This window comes from Anguilla rostrata, chromosome 5, assembly GCF_018555375.3.
Source record: "Anguilla rostrata isolate EN2019 chromosome 5, ASM1855537v3, whole genome shotgun sequence".
NCBI lineage: Eukaryota > Metazoa > Chordata > Actinopteri > Anguilliformes > Anguillidae > Anguilla > Anguilla rostrata.
The window spans coordinates 26,894,626-26,920,011 of NC_057937.1; the positions used below are offsets into that span (position 1 = coordinate 26,894,626).

The 25,386-nt window shown below is 40.1% G+C and overlaps 1 protein-coding gene across 2 annotated transcripts in view; it reads left to right on the forward strand.

The window, feature by feature from the left end:
* LOC135255009 (CD81 antigen-like) overlaps window positions 1-18,968 on the forward strand; it is a 90,702-nt gene extending 71,734 nt beyond the window's left edge. Inside the window, exons 5-8 of one of the 2 annotated variants that reach the window (XM_064335683.1) lie at window positions 11,657-11,755; window positions 13,558-13,647; window positions 13,969-14,061; window positions 14,302-18,968. In XM_064335683.1, the coding sequence (XP_064191753.1) occupies window positions 11,657-11,755; window positions 13,558-13,647; window positions 13,969-14,061; window positions 14,302-14,364 (345 nt within the window). In that variant the 3' untranslated portion in view covers window positions 14,365-18,968. The remainder of the gene's footprint in view (window positions 1-11,656; window positions 11,756-13,557; window positions 13,648-13,968; window positions 14,062-14,301) is intronic. The other variant, XM_064335684.1, reaches the window with a different exon arrangement.
* The last annotated feature ends 6,418 nt before the right edge of the window (window positions 18,969-25,386 follow it).

Below are 25,386 nucleotides of genomic sequence, written 5' to 3' on the forward strand. Positions count from 1 at the left end.
CAGTACGCCTACGCTGCTTCCCCATTTTCAAAATGTCTGCCCCGTAGGAAGCAATTAGCTACATTTGCTAAGCAGTGTGTTAAATATTGTTGCATGGAGACTGACAGATAGGTGTACCATAAAAGGCAAGAGTGGATGTGGTGATATCGTCCCATTCCAGTTCATAATTTCCTTGTCTAGTCCATAATTCCTCATATGTGTTGAATGTATTAAATATAGGGTGCATCAAATCTCACTGAAACTTTCAAGTCAAAGACTCTCCAGTTTCATTGTAATTGTAGCGTATTTAGGGGTCCAAGCAGCGAAGCTGGTGGAACCCTATTGTATCTGTTAGGATTATTAGGGGTCCAAGCAGCGAAGCTGGTGGAACCCTATTGTATCTGTTAGGATTATTATTATTATTATTATTATTATTCTCTGCTAAAAGTGTCTGAGGCTCAGCAACCATACGTCCTAGACCAACCAAATTTGGCAGGTGGGTTCCTATGGCCCCCCACTACTCAGGCACTACAAATAACCCATGTCGGCCAGATGGTGGCGCTATAACAAAGGGTCATGTTTAAAAGGTCATAACTCCCACACTGTAAGTCAGATCAACACAAAACTTAATCGACCGATGCATGTGAATGTGCTCTACAACTTTGCTATTGGGACTACATATGTCCGCCATATTGTTTGCCTTCCATTTGGACTTTTTATTAGGTGGGGTGCGGAAGAGCTGGAGCTCCAAAACTAAACGGTTATGACATCTAGTAAACTTCTTTACGGCAAGCGACATCCATGGCGCAAGTAATCCGACACCGTAGGGTCTAGTTTTTATCAGTGAGGGGAGGGTCTGACCGTCGGGGAAGGAATGGAAGACAGTGCCACCCAGAGTGCATGCTAGGATACCAAAAGTTTGTTAGTAAAAGCTTTCTGAGAGGATGTATAATTACTTTTCTTGAGCATGGATCCATTTGAAGACAGTATCGGGTGAGTTCGTTTAGTCTTTGAATCTGTCATTATGCTGAGAAATAGCTAAACCATTTTATTGATAGGTTCTGAGTTTCTGTGCAAACGCGCTAAAACACGCTGGTATAATGAAACAATGACGGTAATACATATATAGTCCGCTTCGTTCCGTTGCTACCATAACATAACAGACTATCTTGTGAATACAGCTGCAGTTTCTCGCTGCAATTACTAATATTGAATATAAACAAAAGACGCAATTTATGCTGTAAATCGTATTCTCAATTTAATCTCTAAATTGACTGTAAGCTTAGGGTTGTAACTAGGTAGTTGTTTCGTAGGTGACTTAACTATTGCTTGTATTTTTGCATAGACTGCGTTGTTGCTGTTCTTGTTTGTGTTAGTGTTAATCAGTTTAACCTACAGGGTCCAAGTTGAACTATGCAGTTGTTCCCTGCACTTGAAACGGTACTTCTCTCTAGGGTTTTCAACACACTTGTTCCTGGTTATGGTGATACACTTTGTTGTACGTCGCTCTGGATAAGAGTGTCAGCCAAATGCCTGTAATGTAATGTAATGTAATATTTCGTAGCAACAAGATAAACTCGACATTAGCCCTAAAATATGCCAATACAGCAGTGACAACGCTGCTCACTGAATAACGAAATAAACGAGACACTTTTTGTCATTCATGTCATTCTACAGTCAATATCTGGGACTAAACATTGAATAAATATACAATCTTACCATTGGTTTTACGCGTAGAGATGTCCCTTTTGCGAATGAGTGGTCATATTGTCTTGGACAATCCGTTATATGCACATCTGTGACGCCTGGGTTGGCTATCTTCAATAATAGCTGTGCGTAATACCACACCTGTTGCTTACGGCGTTGTCGCCCTTTTTAGTGCACTTTGGCTTGATTGACAATTCATTTATTCCGTAGGTGAGAGTATAAGCTTTCTAACGATGTATAACATGTCTGATTTTGCAATTGGAATAGCGTTTTATTGTTCAGCGTAACGGCATATTTTCTTATCGCATCCACTTGCGCATTCACTGTGGCGTAGCATTAAAGACGATGCACCTAACGAAACGTTGTCAACGATTTTCATAATTTCTTGGAGAGTACTATTATTATTGAGGACCTCGGGGCATAGCTAAGCCATTTCTTTGCTGATAGACCTATTTGACATCGTTTTCTGACGCAGAACAGAAGCGGATAGGACTTTGTCATTGATTTTCTGTCTCTATACTACTAAACACAGATAAAATGTCATCTTGCTATGTAAGTATTACTGCTCAAAATATTTCGGTTACACACGTTATTTTTTAAATTGAGTGTCTTTAAATAGGTTAGTGGTATTATATAATGTGGATATTTCACACTGCAATGTAAGCGTTAGTGTAATAGTTTTTGTGACCCGTGGAACAGTGATGACGAGAGTGTTGGAACGTTGCTAAAACGTGGTGGACGGTTGAAAATTATTTTCGTCCCATCCCCATCCGTCATTATGCTGAGAAATAGCTAAACCATTTTTATTGATAGTAATTGAGTTTCTCTGGAAACGCGCGAAAACACGCTGGTATAATAAAACAATGACGGTAAATATAGCCTATCTATGTAGTCCGCTTCATTCCGTTGCTACCATAATATGACAAACTGTCTTGTGTCTACAGCTGCGGTTTCTCGCTGCAATTACTATTGAATATAAACAAAAGACGCAAATGCTGTAGTCTGCCAATGTCTAAATAAATAATAAGGTATTCTTCGCGCAGCACGCATGCTAGCAGGGTTGTCGAGTTGATATTTCGTTTTTTGTTTCGTTTTTTTAAATGTCGTATTTATTAGGCTATATGAAATATGTATTATTATCCTATCTGTCTCTGAGGTGCTTTGAAATGTGCATTCTCTGCTAAACTGACCAATGGATTGGAATATGTGTCTGACGTAGTGTTGCACGGTATACTGAAACTTCAGCACTTTTTCGGTACTTAAAAAAAAGAAACTGTTCGATATTAGAATTTTCCGACATTCGGCAGTTTTGTGTCAAATGTAAAAGCCAGGGAAATGCATCTCACACATTACTGATTGAGAGGATGAAAGGTGTAATTTGTCAGAATCTTCTCTAGATGGCAGTAGCAACTAAGGTTGTCAAGTGAGGTGACTTGCGCTTGTGCACTCACTCGTTGATACAGCGCAAGCTTCGACTCGGTTCACTTCAGTAGCAATAGGTGTTCTAATTTGGAAATATTTTATTACAGGAAGATGCTGTATTGTTATTAAAATATGCTGTTTTTAGATCCATTTAAAAGGGAAAGATCTGTTTTAAAGATTATTTAGTTTACAACTGTTTAATTTTTGGAATATATTTAATATATTTTTCTATTGTTTAGTGTTGTAACACTATAGGCCTATGCTTATTAATATGTTGAACAGGCTTCAACTTAAAGGTTGTTAATAAACCAGGTTTTTAATAAACTGTGCATTCGAAAATGATTCGAAAAGGTTAACCCTTTTGGACATTAGGTTTCTGATCTATGAAGGTATTTTCAGTATTGTTAAGTACCGAATATTGAATCAATATTGTTTCAGTATCGAGTATCGTGATACTAAACCTGGTATCGGTATCAAAGTCAAAATTTTGGAATTGTGACAACACTAGTGTGACGCCTTTTTTAGTTACAGCATGGAAGCGCTGCAGCTGTACATACACGCCGGGCCATATATGTGTTACGACATCCCATCTAAGTGTTACGACATAGTAAAGGCCTTTACGGGAAGCGGCCAGGACACATCCATGGCGACGCAACTAAGTCATCCGACAGCGTCTCTTAGCACAAAATTGGCCATAAGTCATCAATATTTTATACAATCATCATGATATTCAGTAGATATGTTGGGTGAAGGTATATGATCATGAGGACAAAGCCATTTTAAAATCGCTCTATAGGGGGCGCGATGGTGCCAATGCTTGGACCCCTCCCAACGCCGCTTGCGGCTTTAATCATTTTATTGATTTGCAATGCAAGTCTACCTATCAAGTCATGCACACATACACGGTTAGATATTGTGTACACTGTGTTACGACATAAGCTATAGTCGCGACAAAAAGGGAGACAACACAACAAGGTATACTTTTAAACAAAGGAATTATTTATTAAGACGAAAACAATGATACATGTATGAGTGAAATGTAGGGTATTTGTATTAAATGTGTGTGGATGCGCGTGTGCAAATATGGGATGTGAATGTACCACGCAAAACCTGTGAAGAAAAGAGGGTGAAGGGAAAAACCCGCGGGCCGTCCAACCGCCAGACCTGGTGCAGGATTACCTGGAACAAAGTGAGAAAGAAAGAGAAAAGCGGCCCAGAAAGCACTGGGGCTTCCTTAGTATAGGGTTTACCCCCAGGTGCTCTCAATTAGAAAGGGGTGCACCGCACACACTGGCCGACTCCTGTAACTACAATAAGAATAAAATAATATTAGAGACAGTCGTCACACCCCCACCGTTAGAAGGGGCGCTACCATGCGACCCAAAAAAAAATATTTCAAACCATTACCAATACTTTTCACTGTTAAACAATTGAGTATCTATGAAGGGGCTCGGGAGAGGGCGTCCGCGAGAACATTTTCCCGCCCTTTAACATGTAGAATCTGCAGGGAGTGGCCCTGCAAGAAAAGACACCAGCGCATGAGCCGTTGGTTTGAATTCTGCATCGTATGCAGAAACGTTAAAGGGTTATGGTCAGTATAAACTGTAAGGGGATTAGAGGTAGAATCCAGATAAACTTCGAAATGTTGTAACGCCCAGATAAGAGCGAGGGCTTCCTGCTCAATCACGGAATAGTTTAATTGATGTTTATTAAACTTGCGTGAGAAAAACCCTACCGGATGATTTATACCCTGCTCGCCTGACTGCATAAGGACAGCTCCTGCGCCCACCTGGCTAGCATCCACGTACAATATGAATGGCTTATCGTATCGCGGAGCAGAAAGAATTGGTGCATGACACAGTAAGGACTTGACCGCTTCAAAAGCCTCCTGACAAGTCTTGGTCCACACAAAAGAGACTTTACCGCTTAACAAGTTCGTTAAAGGCGCTACGACTGTGGAAAATTTTTTACAGAATCCGCGGTAATAGCCAATCATACCCAAAAACCGCATCAAATCTTTTTTGGACTTTGGAGGTGGATAATTATCAATGGCTAAAACTTTGGCCCTAACAGGGCAAACCTTTCCCTGTCCTACCACTTTACCTAAATAAGTGACTGTAGCCTGGGCAAACTCGCACTTGGCTAGATTTACAGTCAACGCAGCATTGGAAAAACGGTCGAGCAGGGCACCGAGACGGTGTACATGTTCAGGCTAAGTGTCGCTAAACACCACCACGTCGTCGAGGTAAGCTGCGCAACCATCAAGACCATCCAATATCTTATTCATAAGGCGCTGGAAAGTGGCCGGCGCGTTTTTTAACCCAAAACTCATAACGGAGTAAGCATATAGTCCGGAATGAGTTACGAATGCTGATACTTCACGGGCACGCTGAGTTAAGGGCACCTGGTAATAACCCTTCAACAAATCAAGTTTGCTCACAAATGCCGCTTGCCCGACTTGATCGACACAGTCCTCCATTCGTGGCAAGGGAAAACAGTCGGCTTTTGTCACGGCATTTACTTTCCGATAATCGGTACAAAACCGAAAAGACCCGTCAGGCTTATTCACCAACAGGCAAGGCGAAGCCCACGCCGACGATGTTGGTTCAGCAATACCGTTGTCCAGCATATATTTTATTTCTGCCTCCAGATGTTTTCGTTTCGTCAGGGACACACGATAAAAGCGCTGTTTGATGGGAGCTGCAGCGCCCACATCAATATCATGCTCAATGACGTGTGTGCAAGTTGGCGTATCAGTAAATATGCTTAAATTACCATTAATTAATGCAATCAAGTCGGCACGTTGTTCCGCAGACAAATGGTCAAACCGGGACTTTAATGTTTTCAGAAATGCTGTGTTTTCCAGTCTGCCCTGAAACAGGCCTTCAGCTCTTATTGTGATATCCTCCTCGCCCCCACAGGAGACGGAACTAATCACAGCATTAGGCACGTCCGTGCTAGGCACTGAACCTGAATCACAGCCCACGGGAAACACCATGGCCATATTCACAGGACCAGAAGCAACAGGGGTTGTCACTTCAACAGAGTTGGTTGTGTTATACGCCTTCAGCAAGTTAATGTGACAGACTTGTGCCTTTTTTCGTCGATCGGGAGTTCGAATCAAATAATTTCGGTCTGAAATAACCGTTTCGACCTCATACGGACCCGCAAATTTTGCCTGAAAGGGACTACCAATTACAGGCAATAAGGCCAACACTTGATCTCCGGCCTTAAAACTGCGCTCTTTAACGTTTCTATCAAACAAGCGCTGCATTTTTGTCTGCGCCTTACCCAGAGACCGCTTAGCTGCTACACAAGCACGGTACAAACGGAGGCGGAAATCACTAACGTAGTCCAGCACATTTTCTGGGACTTCAGCGGATTTCCACTCATCGGCAACCACAGCAGTGGGACCACGGACAGAGTGTCCAAATACAAGTTCGTTAGGACTGAATCCCATACTTTCCTGGGCAACCTCTCGAACAGCCAGCATCAGCCAAGGCAGACCGTCCTCCCAATCACGACCCATCTCCGTACAATATGAACGCAAGAGGGATTTTAAAGTCTGATGAAAACGTTCGAGGGCGCCCTGGCTTTGGGGGTGGTAGGCACTAGATTTATTGTGCTTAACTTTTAACTGTTTTAACATTCTAGCAAACTGTTTGGAACAGAAGTTTGATCCTTGGTGTGTTTGAAGAACTTTCGGAATGCCGAAAATACTCATAAAATGTGTCAGAGCCTTCAAAACAGACTTTGTGGTTATTGAACGCAACGGATAAGCTTCAGGGTAACGGGTAGATTGGCACATGATGGTTAACAAATAAGGATGCCCACTACGTGAGACCGGAAGAGGTCCAACGCAGTCTACAATTAGATGGGTAAACGGAGTTTCCAACGCCGGTATTGGACAAAGAGGAGCAGCAGGTACTCTCTGATTCGGTTTACTGGTAATTTGACACGTATGACAGGATTTAATATATTTGGCCACATCTTTTTTTACACCCGGCCAGAAAAACCTACGCAAAATCCGGTCATAAGTCTTTCTTATTCCCAAATGCCCAGCAGTTTCGTTATGGGAAAGTCTAATTACAGCTTCCCTATATTTAGCGGGGATGACCACCTGCGTAGCCTCACCTACGAATGACTCTTTTACCCATGTCCACCTGCGCTGTAATAAGCCTTCCTGAGTAAAATAATACGACTTTGGCTTCCCTGATTTGTCAGCAGTATCAGGGGGTATTACATCCAACTTAAGATCACCAAAACCAACACTAGGACGTGAATACTGAAACAATTTCGTCAGGGTATCATCCGCTCTTTGCTCCTCGATCAACTCACCACGAGAGACATTCGTTAAAGGACCCAAAGAGAGATCAGTGTTGCTCTTAGAATCAGCAACTCCAGGCGTACGTACAGATGAAGCCATCGAATCAGAGTCAATTTTTACAAAAAATGTATCACCCAAATCATACTGAGAACTATTTTTCCGTGCACGTGGACCCGACTCAGAGGGAATATTATTGCGCGCCATAGAGCGGGTTACAGCACAAGCAGTAAAAACATCAGGAAAACCCGCCCCCGCGTCGTCCGATTCCCCTGACGGACTGGAGGATACCAAAAAAGGCGGCGACATTCCAGTGACATGCGGTCCCGCAAGATCATTCCCCAGAATTAAGGTTATGTCACCCATCGGAAATTCAGGGCAAACTGCAAGCACCACTTCCCCACTGACAAAGTCGGAGTGGAGAACAAGGTGATGCCTAGGTACAACCACGTGACCAGCAACACCACGAATAACTACACTATCTCCACTGAAGGACTTGGGGGAAAATGGTAACACATCAGCCAGTATCAGAGACTGAGACGCACCTGTGTCTCTCAGTATCCTTACAGGGACTTCATTGCCATCCCCCAAGAGAGCTACTGAACCATCAGAAATGAACGGAGAGTAACTAGGGTTAATTTCAGATGTTTTAGCTTCCTGCAATATCCACTTAGAGTCCGGAGGTGAAGCTGAACCCGAAGAATTAAAGGGCGAATGCGTAACCGAAACCAACGCAACAGGTTTCGAGCTAGAGGGGCCGGAAGAAAAGGGTTTTGGCGAGGCCTTAGTTGGAAACCTGTTTCCAGGACATTCACCTTTAAAATGTCCCCTGTCATGGCACACATAACAAACTCTAGTTATGTCAAATTTACCGTCTGTGCCAGGAACATCTCTCCCCCTAACGGGTGGGTGACCCTCCACACCAATTGGTTTAAGTGGAGAGTGCGGAGAAAAATAGTTACGAGGCGAATCACCACGGAAACGATTCGAAGTTGCCATCTCTTTATGAATCAAAACGAATTCATCTGCCAAAATAGCAGCTTCGGAAGCGGTACTTACTTTTCGCTCGGTGATATACGTAGCAACAGCGTCTGAAACAGAAGTCTTGAATTGTTCCAACTCAATTAAATCACACAGTTTTTCAAACGTGTCCACATTCGAAGCACTCACCCACCTTGTAAAAGGTATGTGTAACTCTCTAACAAAATCAACATGAGACTGCTTATCTCCCTTTTTCCAATTTCGGAAACGCTGTCGATAAGCTTCAGGTACCAATTCATACGCCTTTAGTACAGCAGATTTCACCTTGGCATATGTTAAAGAATGGTCCCATGCAAGTGAAGCATAAGCTTCCTGCGCTTTTCCAGTCAACACCGCCTGTAGCAAAAGCACCCGATTGTCTTCAGACCATGCTCGAGATTGGGAAAGTCGTTCAAAAAGGACAAAAAACATGTCTGGGTCCTTCTCATCAAATTTTGGCATTAACCTCAGCTCATCACTGATTTTTTGTCTTTCTGGTCCCTGGCTGCCAGGATAAAACATTGATTCTTCCCCCCCTGTTAAAATGGAACTTTCGGCCTTACCCTCACTGACCAGCTGCAGTTGGGAGTCGCGAAACTTTACCAAGTCCCGATGTTTTTGCTCTTCAAGCCTTATTTTGGCCAACTCAAGCTCATTTGTCATTTCTAATTTTTTGAGCTCTATTTCCGCCAACCTCAATCTCAGAGTACCCTCACCTGCATCTTGAGGGTCTGACATACTGGTATTTAGAGGCCTCGCTCCACGGAGAGCTGATGTAATAAATCTTTCAAAAAGACGATACTATGACTAGAACTAGCCAGTTCTTGAGGAAGCCCCAAGACTGCGCGAGTAGTAACAGTTCCGCTTTTGAAGGAGCCGAAAACTACTCAATGACGGGCGGAGTAGAAATTCGTTTATTTTCGGATCTTTATTTAGCTCAACAAAACCTTGACGCCTAGTATGCATAAATACCACAATCTCCACTCGGCCCGTACCACGCGGTGTCGATGCAGACAATGGACTTAATTTAAGGTAAGAAAGTACCACACAGCGCGTTCTGTGCACCCCGTGCGCCCTCTATGAGGCCACGCACTGACAATCCAGTATTTGTGGAAGAAAGAAAAAATATATCGGTCAAGTTCAGCTGACCGTCCGTTTACAAAATGCTAAACAGCGGAACAAGAACCAAGCGTATACACAATACTACACCAACGCCACCAGTAATTTTACTCTGGACAAAATACCAACAAAAGCCAGAACCGGCGATTTAGCCAAAACTTGGCTGAGCGCTTTGTCCCACACAATACCTAACCCTCTAAACCTGCTCCGTCTAACAGTGGTGCTAATACAGGGATCTTTAAACGCGAGGGAAATTGCAGAATTTCAAATTACCCCACATACAATTTTAGGCAAAATCCCCAACAACTGAGGGATAGAGGGACCATTATATGCCCCCTCCAGAGCAACAACGAACGCGTCCCCCGTCCCAGTTACCACTGTCCAACTTCACTGACTGGAACAACGCTCAATCACCAGCCCCGAACATTAGAAGGTACTACTCACCAGGCACTGGGGCTTCCTTATTATAGGGTTTACCCCCAGGTGCTCTCAATTAGAAAGGGGTGCACCGCACACACTGGCCGACTCCTGTAACTACAATAAGAATAAAATAATATTAGAGACAGTCGTCACAACTGTGAAAACTAAAGTAATAAATGCACTTGTTTCCCATCACTTTATGGGTGTCTCCCTATAATGGACCATTTTCTGTAAAATTAAAGTAGCCTACACCCATTAAATAACAGATGCAATATATTGGCTTGTTTCTGTAAAAACACACAATGTCTAAATAGGGAAGAATCACCATAAATATAACAGTTTTTGAATTTTACTAATTTCCTCAGAAAATACGGTATTTTTTTACAGTTTACCTTAAACAGCTTGACATGTCAGTATTCATTAGCAGTTTCAAATACATTGAAATTGAATTAATTGAGTCAAATACAATTAAAACCACATACAGTACACACAGTCTGATATTCACATAGTCGGTGTGATTGTAAAATTGGTTCAGATGGCCCTATAATGTGCATACGCAGATTTATTTTCTGCATATACAAGTGTTAATAAAGGAAACACATTTTCAATGGTAACATGAGACCAGCCACATCCTCAGATTATGAAGCATGGGGTTTTATTTACGTATGAAAAAAGACTGTGGGTAAACATTGATACACAAGCAACTTAGTAACTTACCGTTAAGTGAGTTGTGGTAACATCCAAATCAATGAGGAAAGCTGCTGATGTTTGGTTTTTTCACACCCAGGTAAGCTTTTACATAGCAAATAGCTTACCATAAATGTAGTGTGTGCTTATTATAATGCCTCTGTCCAGGTGGCTGTTTCTTTTCCATTAACCACTTGATGCATCCAGAGACGAGGCTGTCAACTATGAAAACCACTTTTTCAAGGAGAGATAACTTTTTTAAATGATGTATGATTAGATTTATTGTAAATAAAAATATAGCCTTACACTTCAAAATGACTTCCAGAACAGATTTTTATTTAGCTTGCTCAGAAACAGTTTTTTTGGAAATAATGTCCGCAAAGTTTATCACATTGCTCCATTCCTTTGGGAGGTCACAGAGGACTGAATTTCACATGTTCAAACCTGAAATGGCTACGGAGCCGCATTGTACATTAAGTTGTTTTCCTTGTTACATTTATCAAGCATTAGACTTATATTCTAGGCTGCTAATATTTACTTATTTGTTTGAACCACATACATTTATAGAAACATGCATTACATTAATAGAAGCTATTTGTGTTACAGCTAATAAGGGAATTGTGTTCTTCAAAAGAGCTACTGTTATGAAATTCCTCTTGTCATTTCCTTGTTAGACCAATTTAATTTTCTAATCATGTGTAGCCTAAGAGGAAGTGCTGTGTTCATTACTGTCACTGTTGTAAAAATTGTTGTGCGATACCATTCTGTGAACACTGATTTTGGAGCGGAGTGGGGAAAAGGGCGTGGAGTGAGGGAGTGGAGCGCAAACACATGCTCATGAGCAAGGAACAACATTTCCTACGACTCCACTCAGTTCACATGCTCTGTACCAGGTTTTTTCCCCTGCTGTTGGCATCATCCATTTATAGCCTTTGAAAATAATCAAAAACACCACGTTTTTCTGCACACTTATTTCAGATCGCCAATGAGATGATCAACTTCTATGATGCAGCTTATGACAAGGCCCGTGGCAACAATCAGGCAGCTGCTACAGTGCTGAAGGCCTTCCATGAGACAGTAAGTTATCCTTTTAGTTTTTGCAGATGAGTTATGCATCTGTTGAATTTGTTCAAATATTTACATTTGTTCAGAAATTTTAATGGTGGAGTTTGTTGAATATTTTGAGTAAATTAAATTAAGGTAGGATGTCAGCTGATTGACATACAGCTTTAGCCCTTCACAAAATCAATGTCAATTATGTGCACACGTACATGCTTTGTATTACATACTAATCATAAGAATAAACAAGTAATTATTTTTACAATATTATTTACCTGTTTCTTTTGTCGGACTACAAAATATACAATTTGCAGTGTGCTTACACTGTTTATTCCTGTTTCTGCAGTGTTCTTACTTTATGGCGCTTAGCTGCATCCTGCATAGAATACTGACACTGTATAGCAGCAACATTGTGTATGTATAGCAGTTCAGCTAAGGGTCAGTTGGTGAGGAGATGGCAGAGACCACAGGCTTTACATCACAGAAAGATTCACACTACTTCGAACTTGTGGGTGAAAAGGATAAGAACTTCACAGTGAAATGTAAATTGTGTAAATTGTGGAGACTCTGCCCAGATCAGTGTTAGAGCTCAGCAGGCTATAAGAGCCTGTGTTATTATTTTCATATAGCCTTGTGTAGGCTATGTCCTTGTGTTTCAGCTAGGTCTGGAGGTCACCTGTGGATAAACTTTTTCTTTATCCTTGTAGATAAAGAAAGTTACCTTTTGTTGCCTTGTTGATGACATACATTTCTGCAGTCATTCAACTGTGATGACTGTGCGTCTCTCCTAAATAAATACAATTACCAACTTTATATTTTGTGGCGGCCGTGCTGATATTGTGGCGGGTGCGTCAAAGATGAGTGAGTGTAGGGGAAACACTGATGTCTCTGCCCAGTACACTGTCGGTTATTGGTAGCAAGTTGTAGATGCCCTCTTGATGGTTTTATGTTTACTTTAACAATAGTGAACTTTTATTGAACTTTTAACTTTTTCATTGCAGTTGTAAAATGCTGTCTTAATGGCTGTAGCCTTTATGAACTTATTTTCTAGGCCACACGCATTAACCCCTGTACCCTTTTGATTTTATGTTTCTTATAATTAAACAATTTAACAAAATCATTCATTTAATGAAGAACTGTAAAAGGCAAATTGCATGTTATACGCAACAGAATTACAGATTATGGGTCATAGACTAGGCCATTCATTACATTGACGGTAGACATTGATGGTCAGGACATTACATCACGCCCTCTGGGCATAAGACAAACCAACATGTGCAAGGCATTGCAAAGGGGTTTTCATTTTTGTTAACACAAAAGTAATCTAACAAGTTGCCTTTCTCAGTAGATAACGTAGTATAACAAGTCACTTTTAATGGCAGTAACATTACAATGTAACAAGTTACTTAAAAGTAATGTTCCACAACACTGTTCATAAGTATGGAAAATAAAAGGAAACCCCATGTGGAATGGATTCATTATATTTATCAAGGTTGGAGTCCTACCTGAGATGTTTATTTATAAACCTATGGCACCTAGCAACAGACAATTCTGCTCCAGAGAAGAGAAGCAGAATGTAGGCTCAAATAATTTAATGCAGGTGTTCCCAAACTCTGGGTTGTGAATGTGACAAAAGATTACTGCATACCGTATTTGAGAATAGACTATAGTTTGTTTGCTGTCATTTTAAATTAGGGCTGTGTCACAGGAAATCTATTTCCTCATTATGTGGGTCCAGGGCAGAGAAGGTTTAGGAGTCTAGTATATTGAACACATATGGTGGTGTGTGATTTGTGACATTTTCCCCCCCCCCCCCGTAGCTGGACTGCTGTGGAAAGGGTGACGCCTTGAGTATTATCACTGGCCTTTTCCAGGACATTTGTCCCAAGAGTACCCTGAGCATGACAACGGTAACCTACCGCTCCTCCCAATTTCCCCCCCTCCCCTCCTGCATTGATCCCCATACCTACACTTATCTCCAGGCCCCAAAAATAGGATAGTAGAGGGTTATTATTAGGCCAGAAGGAACTGTACTGTATTGTATATTGCATCACAACCCTCTTAATTTCTTCAACATTAAGTAGCCATTTATTGATTAAATATCCGGTGGGGCAGAGGGAAGCTAGCAGGGTGTGTGTGTGTGTGTGTGTGTGTGTGTGTGTGTGTGTGTGTGTGTGCGCGCGCTTGTCTTTGCGTTAATGTTTTAACCCTATTGTCATTATCTTCTGAAGATCTCTCAGAACTGTCACACCAGACTGAAGGAGATCTTTTCTGACAAACTCTACTTGATTGGCATTGTCGCCCTGGTGGTTGCTGTCATCATGGTACGTAACTTAATGGGCTTTTTGTGCTCCAAAAACATTAACCAGTCTGGATGATTGCCTTCACATGACTTGTGCTCAAAGTGGTATCAAAATACTATTAGCCATGCATATCCTACTTGTCAGGCATGGGTGCTAGGAGTGTTTGGATCCCATAACTGTATACAAAATACAATGAATTTGTACTTCCTTTTGGCATGGGAGGCTCTATGTCATGCTTTTCTTTTTGTTCCTTTCCCACAGATTTTCGAGATGATCTTTAGCATGGTGCTGTGCTGTGGAATCCGCAATAGCCCAGTATACTGAAGCTAAGGGGAAGGGGCTGAAAATCATGAAGGAACATTGAAAAAAATAATCTTCATTTTATATGGTGCACCACTTTCTTATGTAGTCGCTTAAGCAGTTATTTCAGTCTTACTAAATACATTTCTTCTATAACAAATCTTTAACAGTGCGGTAGTGTGTTATCGTCACAGTCTGATCATCTGTATATTAAGTAGCCAAGAGTCTTGTGTAAGAGGCTAATTGATATATATGAATGACCTATGACACATATTTACACACACATAAAATATTTAATGTACATGTAAAACCTTTCATTAATTTTGTAGTTTTCTTGTATTAACTGCTAGGCATTGCCCCTGTGCTGAAGTTGAAGACATATATTCTCTGTTTTATTGTTCTTTTTATATGTAGATATATAAACTGTATATATTGACAGTATTTTATCCCTGGCTAGCATGGATGCATTAACTTCCCTTGGTTCTTCTCTTGTTTGTTAACCTTGTTGTTTATTTCAGTAATGGCCACTAAGAAACAACTCAAAGAGCAGAAATGTACTTTTTTCAGGAAAGGCCATTTTGAACTCAGTGCACGGGAGGGTAGCAGAAATTTGGGTTCATGTATTCAAATTTTTCAGCCTGATCTTGTTCTTGGTGTCCCAGAAACCATTTAAGGGATTAGAACATTGAGCTGTGACACACAATCACACAAAGTTCTACCAGCCAGCAAACTCATTGCAACTTTCTTCTGCTGACATGTGCGACAGTTTCATCAAAGGAATAAAACCAGAGTTCATACCTGAATGTCAGACAGCAGTAGCTACATTTCTACCAGTTGATCAGTACAGGTGTGCAACTGTGCAAAGCTTTATATGCTTGTGTCTATGCTTATGCTTCTTTCCCCAGTCATACAAGATCCTCTCCATACCTACAGTCCTATTCAAGAGGAAGATACATGTTTGCAGAGAAGCAGCCTAGCTAAGTTGCAAATCAGGAGGACATTGTCAGTTACTTTTTACCAATCATTTTTTCATGCAGGTGTCTTGTTCTTGGCAAACTATAGAATCACTGGAACCTGAATGAAATCTTATCAGGCTACAAAAAATATGCTAATGTTTCCACTACTAGCCAGGGTGCTTGGATGGTTGTCCAATTTAGTTCTTGTCTAGCTGTGTTGCTACTTGCTAGCTAGCTATATATAAATGATATTATTTCAGCATGCACTAGTTTCCTCTTTTTAGTCCAGTTAGCTGGCTATAATCATGGCAGCAGCAAGCCTTGCTAGTTTTCTCATTTTCAGTGCCAGATACCAAGGCCACTTGCATGACTAAAAGTAGCTAGCTGAGTTTGCAAGTTGCAGCATGTGCTCTCCAGCATGAACTGGATCGAGATGTACATCTTATTATTTTTATATACTTTTTTTTACATGTTTACGGTTGCACTGTTCAAGAACAAAGCTGTCAATGCAGAGACCATCTTCCCCACATCCACAAATGATACTGTTTCATTCTGCTGCTGGAACGTACTATTATTTTAAACCCACATACTGCAAATGCTAGAGGTTAAACCCTTGTCGTTGCAACATCCAGAATAGCATATCTGTGGTAACTCCATCTCCAACCTTGTTGAAGGATCAGGAAACGGCAAAGGTTTGAGGAATAGCTTTAAGCACTGGTTTGGCTAGCATGCATTCTTGGAAAAGAGAACTTAAAAAGGTAAAAGGCATGATAAAGCTCTAACACCATCTCCTGGTTTGGACTGACAGTGGAAAAGCAGTCACTGTGGAGTAAAGTTTGGGAAACCTGTCTTACATCCATAAGATTGTAGGCTTTAATCCCAGGTGGAATTTGCAGAAAGTATTAACCCCCAAGTATTTTCCTAAAATTGTGAGCGTATTACTAATGCTGGACTTGAGAACTTCAAAATGAAATAATGTAATCATTCAGATAAACTAAATCAAGAGTGACTCCCATATTTCTTAAGATCAGAAATGTTAATTAAGCATTCTTGTCCATCCCAATGCCAGGCACCATTGAGGATTACTAGGAAATATCCTGTTTGGAGTTTGGTCAGCATAGTGTCTATAATACTAAATGTATGTCAGGGACTCAACATTGACAGGGTTATTTGGTTAGGATGGGAATTCATTTCTGCTTACCTGTCTTGTATTTCATGCTTTCTGATTTTTAATCGATCTTAGCCATAGAGGGGTCAGTCATGGGCCCCCTAGCCTTACACGCTGAATGTGTTTTATCCTTACTCGCACCAGCTTTAAGCAAAACTGTTACAGTGCGGTTTTTCTTTTTTATCTTTCTGAGAACTTTTGAGTCCTGTGGCATGTTTGTAACTGCTGATGTGTGCCAATTGTAGTGTTACATGTAGACTCATTCATTGCCAAAGTGGGTTGGCAAACACTGGACAGCCAGGGGAGTGGGAAAGGCAAGTTTCCAATCCCTTCACATGTTATCAGGCTGACAATGTCACTGCATTTCAATTTCTGATTCACTAAGAATGAATTACCACTGCATTTTGTGATTCAACTGCACCAACAATGAGAGAAGAAAGTTCAATCATTTCTCTGATTTACATTAAACAGCTATTTCCAGTCAACCAAGCCCACCAGGAAGAGGAGATACTGAGGAGATGTTGGTTCAGAAAAGAGTTTCATTTGTTACATTTAAGGTAGTTCACTTTCTGTTTTTTTTAAATATATAATTTCAGTTTTAGTGTCTGTTTTTGATTGCCCTAGACAGCTTTTTGAGTGCAGTGAAGGAAATCTTCCATATTTTCTCATGACCCACCAGATTCACGAAGGCAGATATCAGACAGTAATTCCAAAGCAGCCTGTTGTACAGTGACATTACATTTCCACGGACTGTGGCTGTTCAGAGGTGAATAAATAATACATCATTATTTTCCTACTTTAAGGTTTTATTTTACATTAACAAATTACAATTTATTATAAAAAATAAACATTTTATATTGTTCCAATACAGGTGACCACAGGTTGCATGCAACATAGGAAATAGTTTCAAGCAAAAATAGTATTAAACATACATTTTTGAAGGATAATTGGGTAATGTACATACCTCTGGTGGTATAACATCACTGCTGCTTTGGAGTTACTTGACATACATTTTTTTGTTTTTAACTACAAAGCCCAAATCCCCTACACATGTCATTTAAAGCTGGCAGATCGTCTGAAACTTATATATATCCTTCATCGTACACAAAAACTGCAAGAGGCTATTGATAACATGCTCTAAATAAAACTGATGTAATCAACAACAAAAAAACCCAGAAAGTGAATTTTCCCGTTAAGTAATCCTTCTCTGTCCACTGGAAAGCTGAAATTGTTGTCCAAATCAAAATATGGTTATCAAGGGTTTAAGATTTACAAAAGATGAGCATTCCTGTTTCTACACCTCAGACTGCTGTATCTTCCATAATTTTGAAAAGTCCCCTTGAATGAATGGGAAAGCTAGCCATGCAGCTCTGACCCTATTGAGATCCCAATCACAGTGAGTGATCATGGAGAGTGTGTGTGTGTGTGTGTTGCGTGTCCAACCCTGGCCCTAGCCCTATGCCCAAGTGTCTCATGATATAGCTCTCATACTAGGGACCTACATACAGAAGATGAAGTGTCATTGGAGTTGGGTTCAAGGAGATGTGTTATATGGTCAGACCTGTGCCTTGCCCCCTCAAATCCACGTAGAGAAGTGAATGCTACAATAAGGCTGTTAGGGCCAATGGGATTAGACAGGTTGGAATGAGATAAAAATCATCTACCAGCAGAGAGCAGTGTTGCATTCTTCAGAGTCCTTGAATGTGGGACACAGCCCTGTCATCCATGCAGCATTGACTGCTTAATGACTGAAAACATGCAGTCTCCAAGCAACTACCACCAAGATTAATGGTTGAAAAAACAGCTCTTGCCAAATGTTTCACTTGAGTGAAACTATCTGCCTGTTTACTCACCCACATACGTACACACCCACACATTAAATGTTACATTTGTAAACCTACTTGTTACATGGCTTTTACGGCCATGTACAGTAATATCTTGTTAACACATAGTGCTTATGCTTATATATGGAACATGTCCTATAACATGTACAGCTACGTATAATCTTACTAATTGCTATGTAAAGAAAAAAATGTAAGCCTTTTTTCAGTTTTGTTCCTGGTACTGTGTTGAAAGAAAAAGGGGCAGACACTTAAAACAAAATATAATGGGACTGATGATCACTTGGATCAAACATTATATCCATGATCAGAGAGTTGGTCCTCGGCTTATGTGAGTGAGGTGTCCGAGTTTTCCTCATGATTCAGTAATTTAAACCTTGAGATTTTTAAAGATTAATAATCAATTTGTGAGGAACTCCATATGCTGAAAACTGCAGTACATTCTGTAGTGAAATGATGCTCACTGAAGAGACAGCTGTGATGTTCCGCTTATCTATACCCACAAAATGCTCCCCACTGCCTGCCTGTGGACTAAGTACAGCACTCTGATCCTCAGTGAGAATCCAAGGCCCATTATCATTTTGATGTTTGCTCCTTTTGAATTTAAGTTTTTGTTTGGTTTGTTTGCTCCGATATTTAGGATTAAATGTATTTTACAAATAATGTACATTTCCTGCGTTTTGTTTTCTTTTGGCAGCCTTTGTGACGAGAACTCTGGCCTGGGTTATTGGATTGATTGTAGTGTAGTGCAGACTATGGCAACAGCAGTAAGATGACAGTAGCATAGTTTGTGAGTTCTCATGCATGCACTGGTATCAGACATCCTGGGGTTTTTGTCTTTTTTTCACATTGATTTGATCATAATGAATGGTAACCCAGTTGTTAAAATGAAATACAGAACAAAGATAATTTAAGACAGGAAAATGGTCTTTGAGAGTAGGAGGAAGTATCATTCCTGGACGTGCAGAGCATGCCCAGAAATCAGCAGTGATCCATCTAGAGCAATGCTCCAGGGTCACAACATATAGCATCAGTACGGTTTGTATTATTTATTTATGAACAGGCATGCATTTCTAGAAATTGAAGGTCAGGTTCCAACTTGATATTTCAGTGAGGTCCCTGCAATTATGTTCTATTGCAACAGCAACAAGAAAGTAGTTTTTGGGTCAAATGATGCAGTATTTTTATTTGCAACTGCAAGGAATTTTTACCGGTATTGCTGAACGAGTCTGCACAGTGTGTGGTGGGATAAAATCTCTGCACACACAACAGCTGTCATGCAATTCACATTAAAGACTTAACCATTTACATGATTTACATCTCTGTCATGTGGAAGAGGCTCTACAGAGATTTTTGAGATGCCAGGTGCTGTTGAAAACATTTTAAGCGTCCCTCTACAAGCCCTTTCCAACCTCAAAGAGAGACGTGTACATAACCTGCTTAAAATGATTCTTACAATCACTTAAAATAACGGGTTTTCCAAACACACTTGAAATTAAAGTGTCTCTAGTTCACAAGTTACGAGCTGTCTAGATTACTTGTTCACAGCAAAGAACGTCTTTATGATCTCACTTGCTGCCGTCCACTCTGGCAGCACACACAATACACATATACTATTAATTATTTATGTATGCTTACAATCACAGCCTACAAAAGCCTAAATAGTGTAGTAGCCTCATAGTCTATTCTTTTTCATGTTCATTAAGAGGAACTATAGTAAAAATATATACCCATAAAAATAATTAAATGCTATTAATAAGCGAATTATCATCTAATTGTGTTTTATGAATAAAACTAATTGCTGCACCTCTGTACTTGTATAAATAAGACCAAAATTTTGCCAACCCTTGTGTGAAGAATAAGCAAAATTGTCATGGCCGCACTTCAGAGAATCCTGCGCCTGAACCGAAGGTGCAGAAGAATACATTGATGACGCAGAAATGTCATGAGAATAAATCTGCAATTAGGGGCTGGGTTCCAAATTGTATTCTTGTGTTCTACCTAGGGTGCAAAGTAGATGTGGAAGTAAAAAGTTCATGTGGCTAAGTCCAAACTCATGAACGCAACAAGGAAAGAATGCGAGATTTCACCGGTTCTTCATGTTCTTGGGAGGGCTAAATACAAAATGTTGTATTTATTCAGCCAAGAAAATGGATGACAGAAGGCAGGAGGATTTTGTGTACAAGTGTAAGTATATTGTATTTATGGATTTTTGTAGAACCAATGTGTTTCTTGCTAAGATTAGAGGTCAGTAGTGGTCAAAGTACAAGGGATTGCCATTCCCTGTGAAGCTCATAAACTCCAGTGGTTACTCAAGGTATTGCACTTTCGTAAGCCTTTGGTGCCAAAAAGCAAATCTCCCCATTAAAGTCCATTCAAAACTATGAATTTACTCTGGCCAAATTACATTATTGTGGACAGTACTTTTAAGCTCTACATTTTCTTCACATTGAACTAATTACTCCTTAGGCACTGAGTCCCACAGAAGAAGATATCATTTTAATTATAATTTTTATTTAATTCCAATTTGGTCCGCGTGGTTTTAAGTCACAGTGCGTACAACTGCTTACACGGGCACACTCGCGCATGAACAAGTATGAGGCTGTGATTGACTCATCGATGCTGAAAAGGGTTGAACTAAGAGTTGCCTGCACAGAACCACTGTATCAGAATATGTAGAAAAGCTTGATGACCTAAGATTACACGAATCCTCCACCATTATTGTTTTGATGATATTGTTATTGTGATATTATTAGTATTAATATTACTAATAATAATGTCACCTGCCATAACTTTCTTTCCCTTTTTTCATGGTGATGAATCATGGAGAATAAATGATTAGTAATAATATGCTGACGTGGCCATATTATTTTGACTACATTGTCATTCTGATATTACTACTAATAGTTTACTATCATTAAAAATGTTATTAGTTATAGTATTTTTGTCTTTGCATGATGATGGAGCTGATGATGACAATGAGTAGTCACATGAAAAATAAACAGGCCAACATAAATTTTAAAAAACTATATAGGTATATGTAATTTCCTCTTATTTTTTAGACAATGCTATGGTGCTGATTAAAGTGAAGTGGTGATGATGAAGATGATAAACATGTCAATTACAAAGATGATGATTGTGTGAATATATAATAATACATAGGACTAATTTATCAATATTTTATTTAATTTTTGTGTTTTACCCATTTATTTATTATTTTGTTGCTATATCATAGTTCAACGCACTCAGTAAGCATGGTCATGTGCTTGTGTGCAGTAGACCGTAATTAAACCTCAAAATCCTATATTTCTTATATTTAGTTAACGTTAGTTGTTAGGCTTTGACACGTTAGTCTGGACAGTAACAGAATTATCAGAGGACCTCCCAGTTCGCAGAAAAAACACTTTAAAGATTTTAATTCAGCCACAATTACTTGCATGCTTGGTAAAATCATACATATGGTCATTCCGGAGATGAATTACAATGGTAAAAAAATACAGTTGGATCTGACCTCCCCTCTAGTGAAACATCGGTAGTGAGTTTTACGAAGGAAGGGGCGGGCTAAAACAAATTTTAAAACCTCCAAAATAATCCCATTGGAATCTTATATTGTATGAAGCTGCATAATTCATAGTCTTTGAATCTTAAAATGTGTGCACTTCTAGGACTAAAAACCCATTATTTAGGACAGATTTTGCTAAATGTGGGAGTGTGTCAGACTTTAGTTGTCTAGATGTCGTCTACTGTATGGGAGGCATAAAGAAACTGTATAAGCAAATGTAATATTTAACATTCGCCTTAACTTTAGCTAACAGAGCATCAATGTATATAGCCTATTTCTGGTCCGGTCTGTGGCTCATCGGAACTGACTAGTGCTAGCTCGCTCCACACAGTTCTGTGATCCATATGCAGTTTAGTAACCATGGAAGTTCAAATTACTTTACGGTCGTGTTCTTTGTAGGCTATTCATCAGCTGCATGTGTTCCACAAATCAGAGTCATACGGTGAGTCATATGCTGACCAACCAGAGTCTAGTGTTGAATAAAACAACTTATCAAATCGTGTCAAGAAAAATGTGCCTGTAAACCCCTTAGTTTGGCAGGAGCTTCTCCATTATAGTTTATGGAGAAATCATGAGCTGAGGTGCACTGGACCCCATATTGGTTTCTGCAACTTCTGACTCCCCCTGCCTCTCCAGTTCCTATATACGCTCTATGGGTCTGGGTCAGAATCCAGAACGAGTTTAAGACTAGTCGCTGCCCCTGTATGTGTCTTCCTCCCCCCTTCCTCACTGCATTCTCACTGCATTTCAGTCTCGCTCGCGTACCAGCTAGCTTTTCCAAAAGTAGAGACTAAGTATGTACAGTAATGTACAGTCAAGTGTTGCCGAATGCTTCAATAAAAATATCAACTGCCTTTTTTATTACTTAATTACTTAACTTGCAGAAATGTTGGAAAGCAAATTATAAATGGCCTTGTCACAATGATTCACTTGTTTTCTTCCAAAAAACCCAGTATGATAGCTAGGCAGCAAAGTCACAGTTCTTCAGACGATGTGAAAGTTTTTTTGGAGCACACCCACATGGATTAACGTCATTGCTCTGCGTTTACCATGATCCTACACGTTTAGGTACCCAGTGCAGTGCACACACTCTGGTGCCAAAAGTACCCCATAGTCAAACATGGCAGCCTCCATGAATTGGCTTCATGTGCCATTGAGCAGCTCCCATAGGAATCCATGGAACCGGTAAATGGAAGCTGTCTCCAGTTCTTGTATATCTCGATGACAAGTACTTTCCATAGACTTGCATATTTAACTAGACAGGAGAGAATGCCCTCAGCCAACCTAAGCTGTGAAGCCCCTGAAGTAAGCTTGTACTGCGCATGTCTTCATTGTTAAGGGCAAATCATTGAGCTCCCCATGAAAGTGAATGGGGAATATCAGACTTTTGAATAAAACTTCCCCGATGGTATTCTGAAACCTGGTTGACGATTGTTATGTTTCATGTGAAAAGCAGATTTGGAAAATATGTTTAACTTTTGAGGCAAGTGTACAGTAAATAAATAATTTGCATATATTTTCCCCATATCAAGTATATGGATTGTTGAGGCCTAGAAGTGTAGGACGGACGGAGTGTAGCACAGTGGGTAAGGAACTGGGCTTGTAACCGAAAGGTCGCAGGTTCGATTCCCGGGTAGGGCACTGCCGTTGTACCCTTGAGCAAGGTACTTAACCGAAATTGCTTCAGTATATATCCAGCTGTATAAATGGATACAATGTAAAAATGCTATGTAAAAAGTTGTGTAAGTCGCTCTGGATAAGAGCGTCTGCTAAATGCCTGTAATGTAATGTAGAAGTAAAACTTCCCAGAATGTCCAAACTGCTTTGTAGAAAACATCCCATTGACCCAAATAAATCAGCTGAAATGGTGCATGCAATTAAATATCTGCCTTGGCGATGTATTTCATTGCATATAGGTAGTTTTGTGAGAGAAAAGGGAGTGAGAACTAACAGCTAATAAAAATGTCTTTGTGTGCGGCATACAATTGCACAGATCAGGGATAAACACCTGACTTTCTATAGGTAAATGTCTGTGAGAATAGGCTATTATGATGCAGACACTGTAGTCTGCAGCTAAAACAATCAGCTAAGTATAATGCCAAGCTGAAACCATGCACAAGTATTAGAGTACCAGAGTGGGACCAAATGTTATCTGTTAGGAGTTGAATTAACACTGGAGGTTTTACCGTGTGGTCAGTCGAGGTAACACAGCAATGATTATAAATATCAAATGATCATGTTACTGTGCTCTCATAAAGCAATGGCTAACACTGCCAAGGTTGCAAATCATGAACAACAGAGAGATTCATCTTCAATATCATTTCAAGAAACAAGATGTTTCCACAATGGTACTGTACTGTAAAGTTAAAACATTTCCAGATTTGTCAATATGTAACTTTAAAGTTCTGAAACAACATTAATTGAGGTTTCCAAAAATGCACACAATTTTTTTTGCCATAAAGCTGGATTAAATAGAATTTGGAACTAAAAATGTGAACAACCTTGTTATTAACTTGAAACATTTCTGTAATGAAATTGAGTTGTCACCTTGCATGTATATGCTGTTTTTCCAACATAAAACGCAGGTAAAGGAAAATGGTATTTCAGAAGGATTTAAGAAATTAAACCACAGCATGGGGCGGCTTGGTGGTGCAGTGGGTAGCATTGTCGCCTCACAGTAAGAAGGTCATGGGTTCAAATCTCGGCTTGGGGCCTTTCTGTGTGGAGTTTGCATGTTCTCCCTGTGTCCATGTGGCTTTCCTCCGGGTACTCCGGTTTCCTCACACAGTCCAAAGACATGCAGGTAGGCTAATTGGAGACTCCAAATTGCCCATAAGTATGAGTGTGTGGCGGCCTGTCCAGGGTGTATTCCTGCCTCTCACCCAATGCACGTTGGGATAGGCTCCAGCACCCCCTGCGACCCTGCTCAGGATAAGCAGGCGTAGATAATGGATGGATGGATGAAACCGCAGCATGAAACACATGAATGAATTTATGCATGCATTTAACAGCAAGGGAAGTAGGGTATGACTTGCATAATGTTTTGGTGTCATGATTGTGTATCACTCTGGCTATCACTTTCACATATAACATGATGCATCCGTAAAAGACGGCTAAATGACACTTACATCTCTGATGTTTTGAATCTCAACAAAAACACGTTTTCAACATACAAAACGTTAAACCTTGGACTCCGGAGAGAGCAGACGTGTCTCTGAGCTCCCACAGCTTTATCTATTTTCTACTTTCTTTCGCAGCTTCTGTCACAGTTTTACTCCTTATTTTAATTTTAAAAAATTTTTTTAATTATTTTATTACTATTTTATTTTTATTATTTTTTTAACAACACCAGCCAACATTCTAGCCTGAGGTTAAGCTACCTTCTGTCAAAGGACTGGAAATAAGAACCTGCATGGAATGCACAAATTGCGCGAAGCTTGCAGCAGAAATTGACAAGTTGGAGATGAGAATTAGCACACTCTACCAAATCAGAGAAGATGAAAAAAGATTGACTCATTC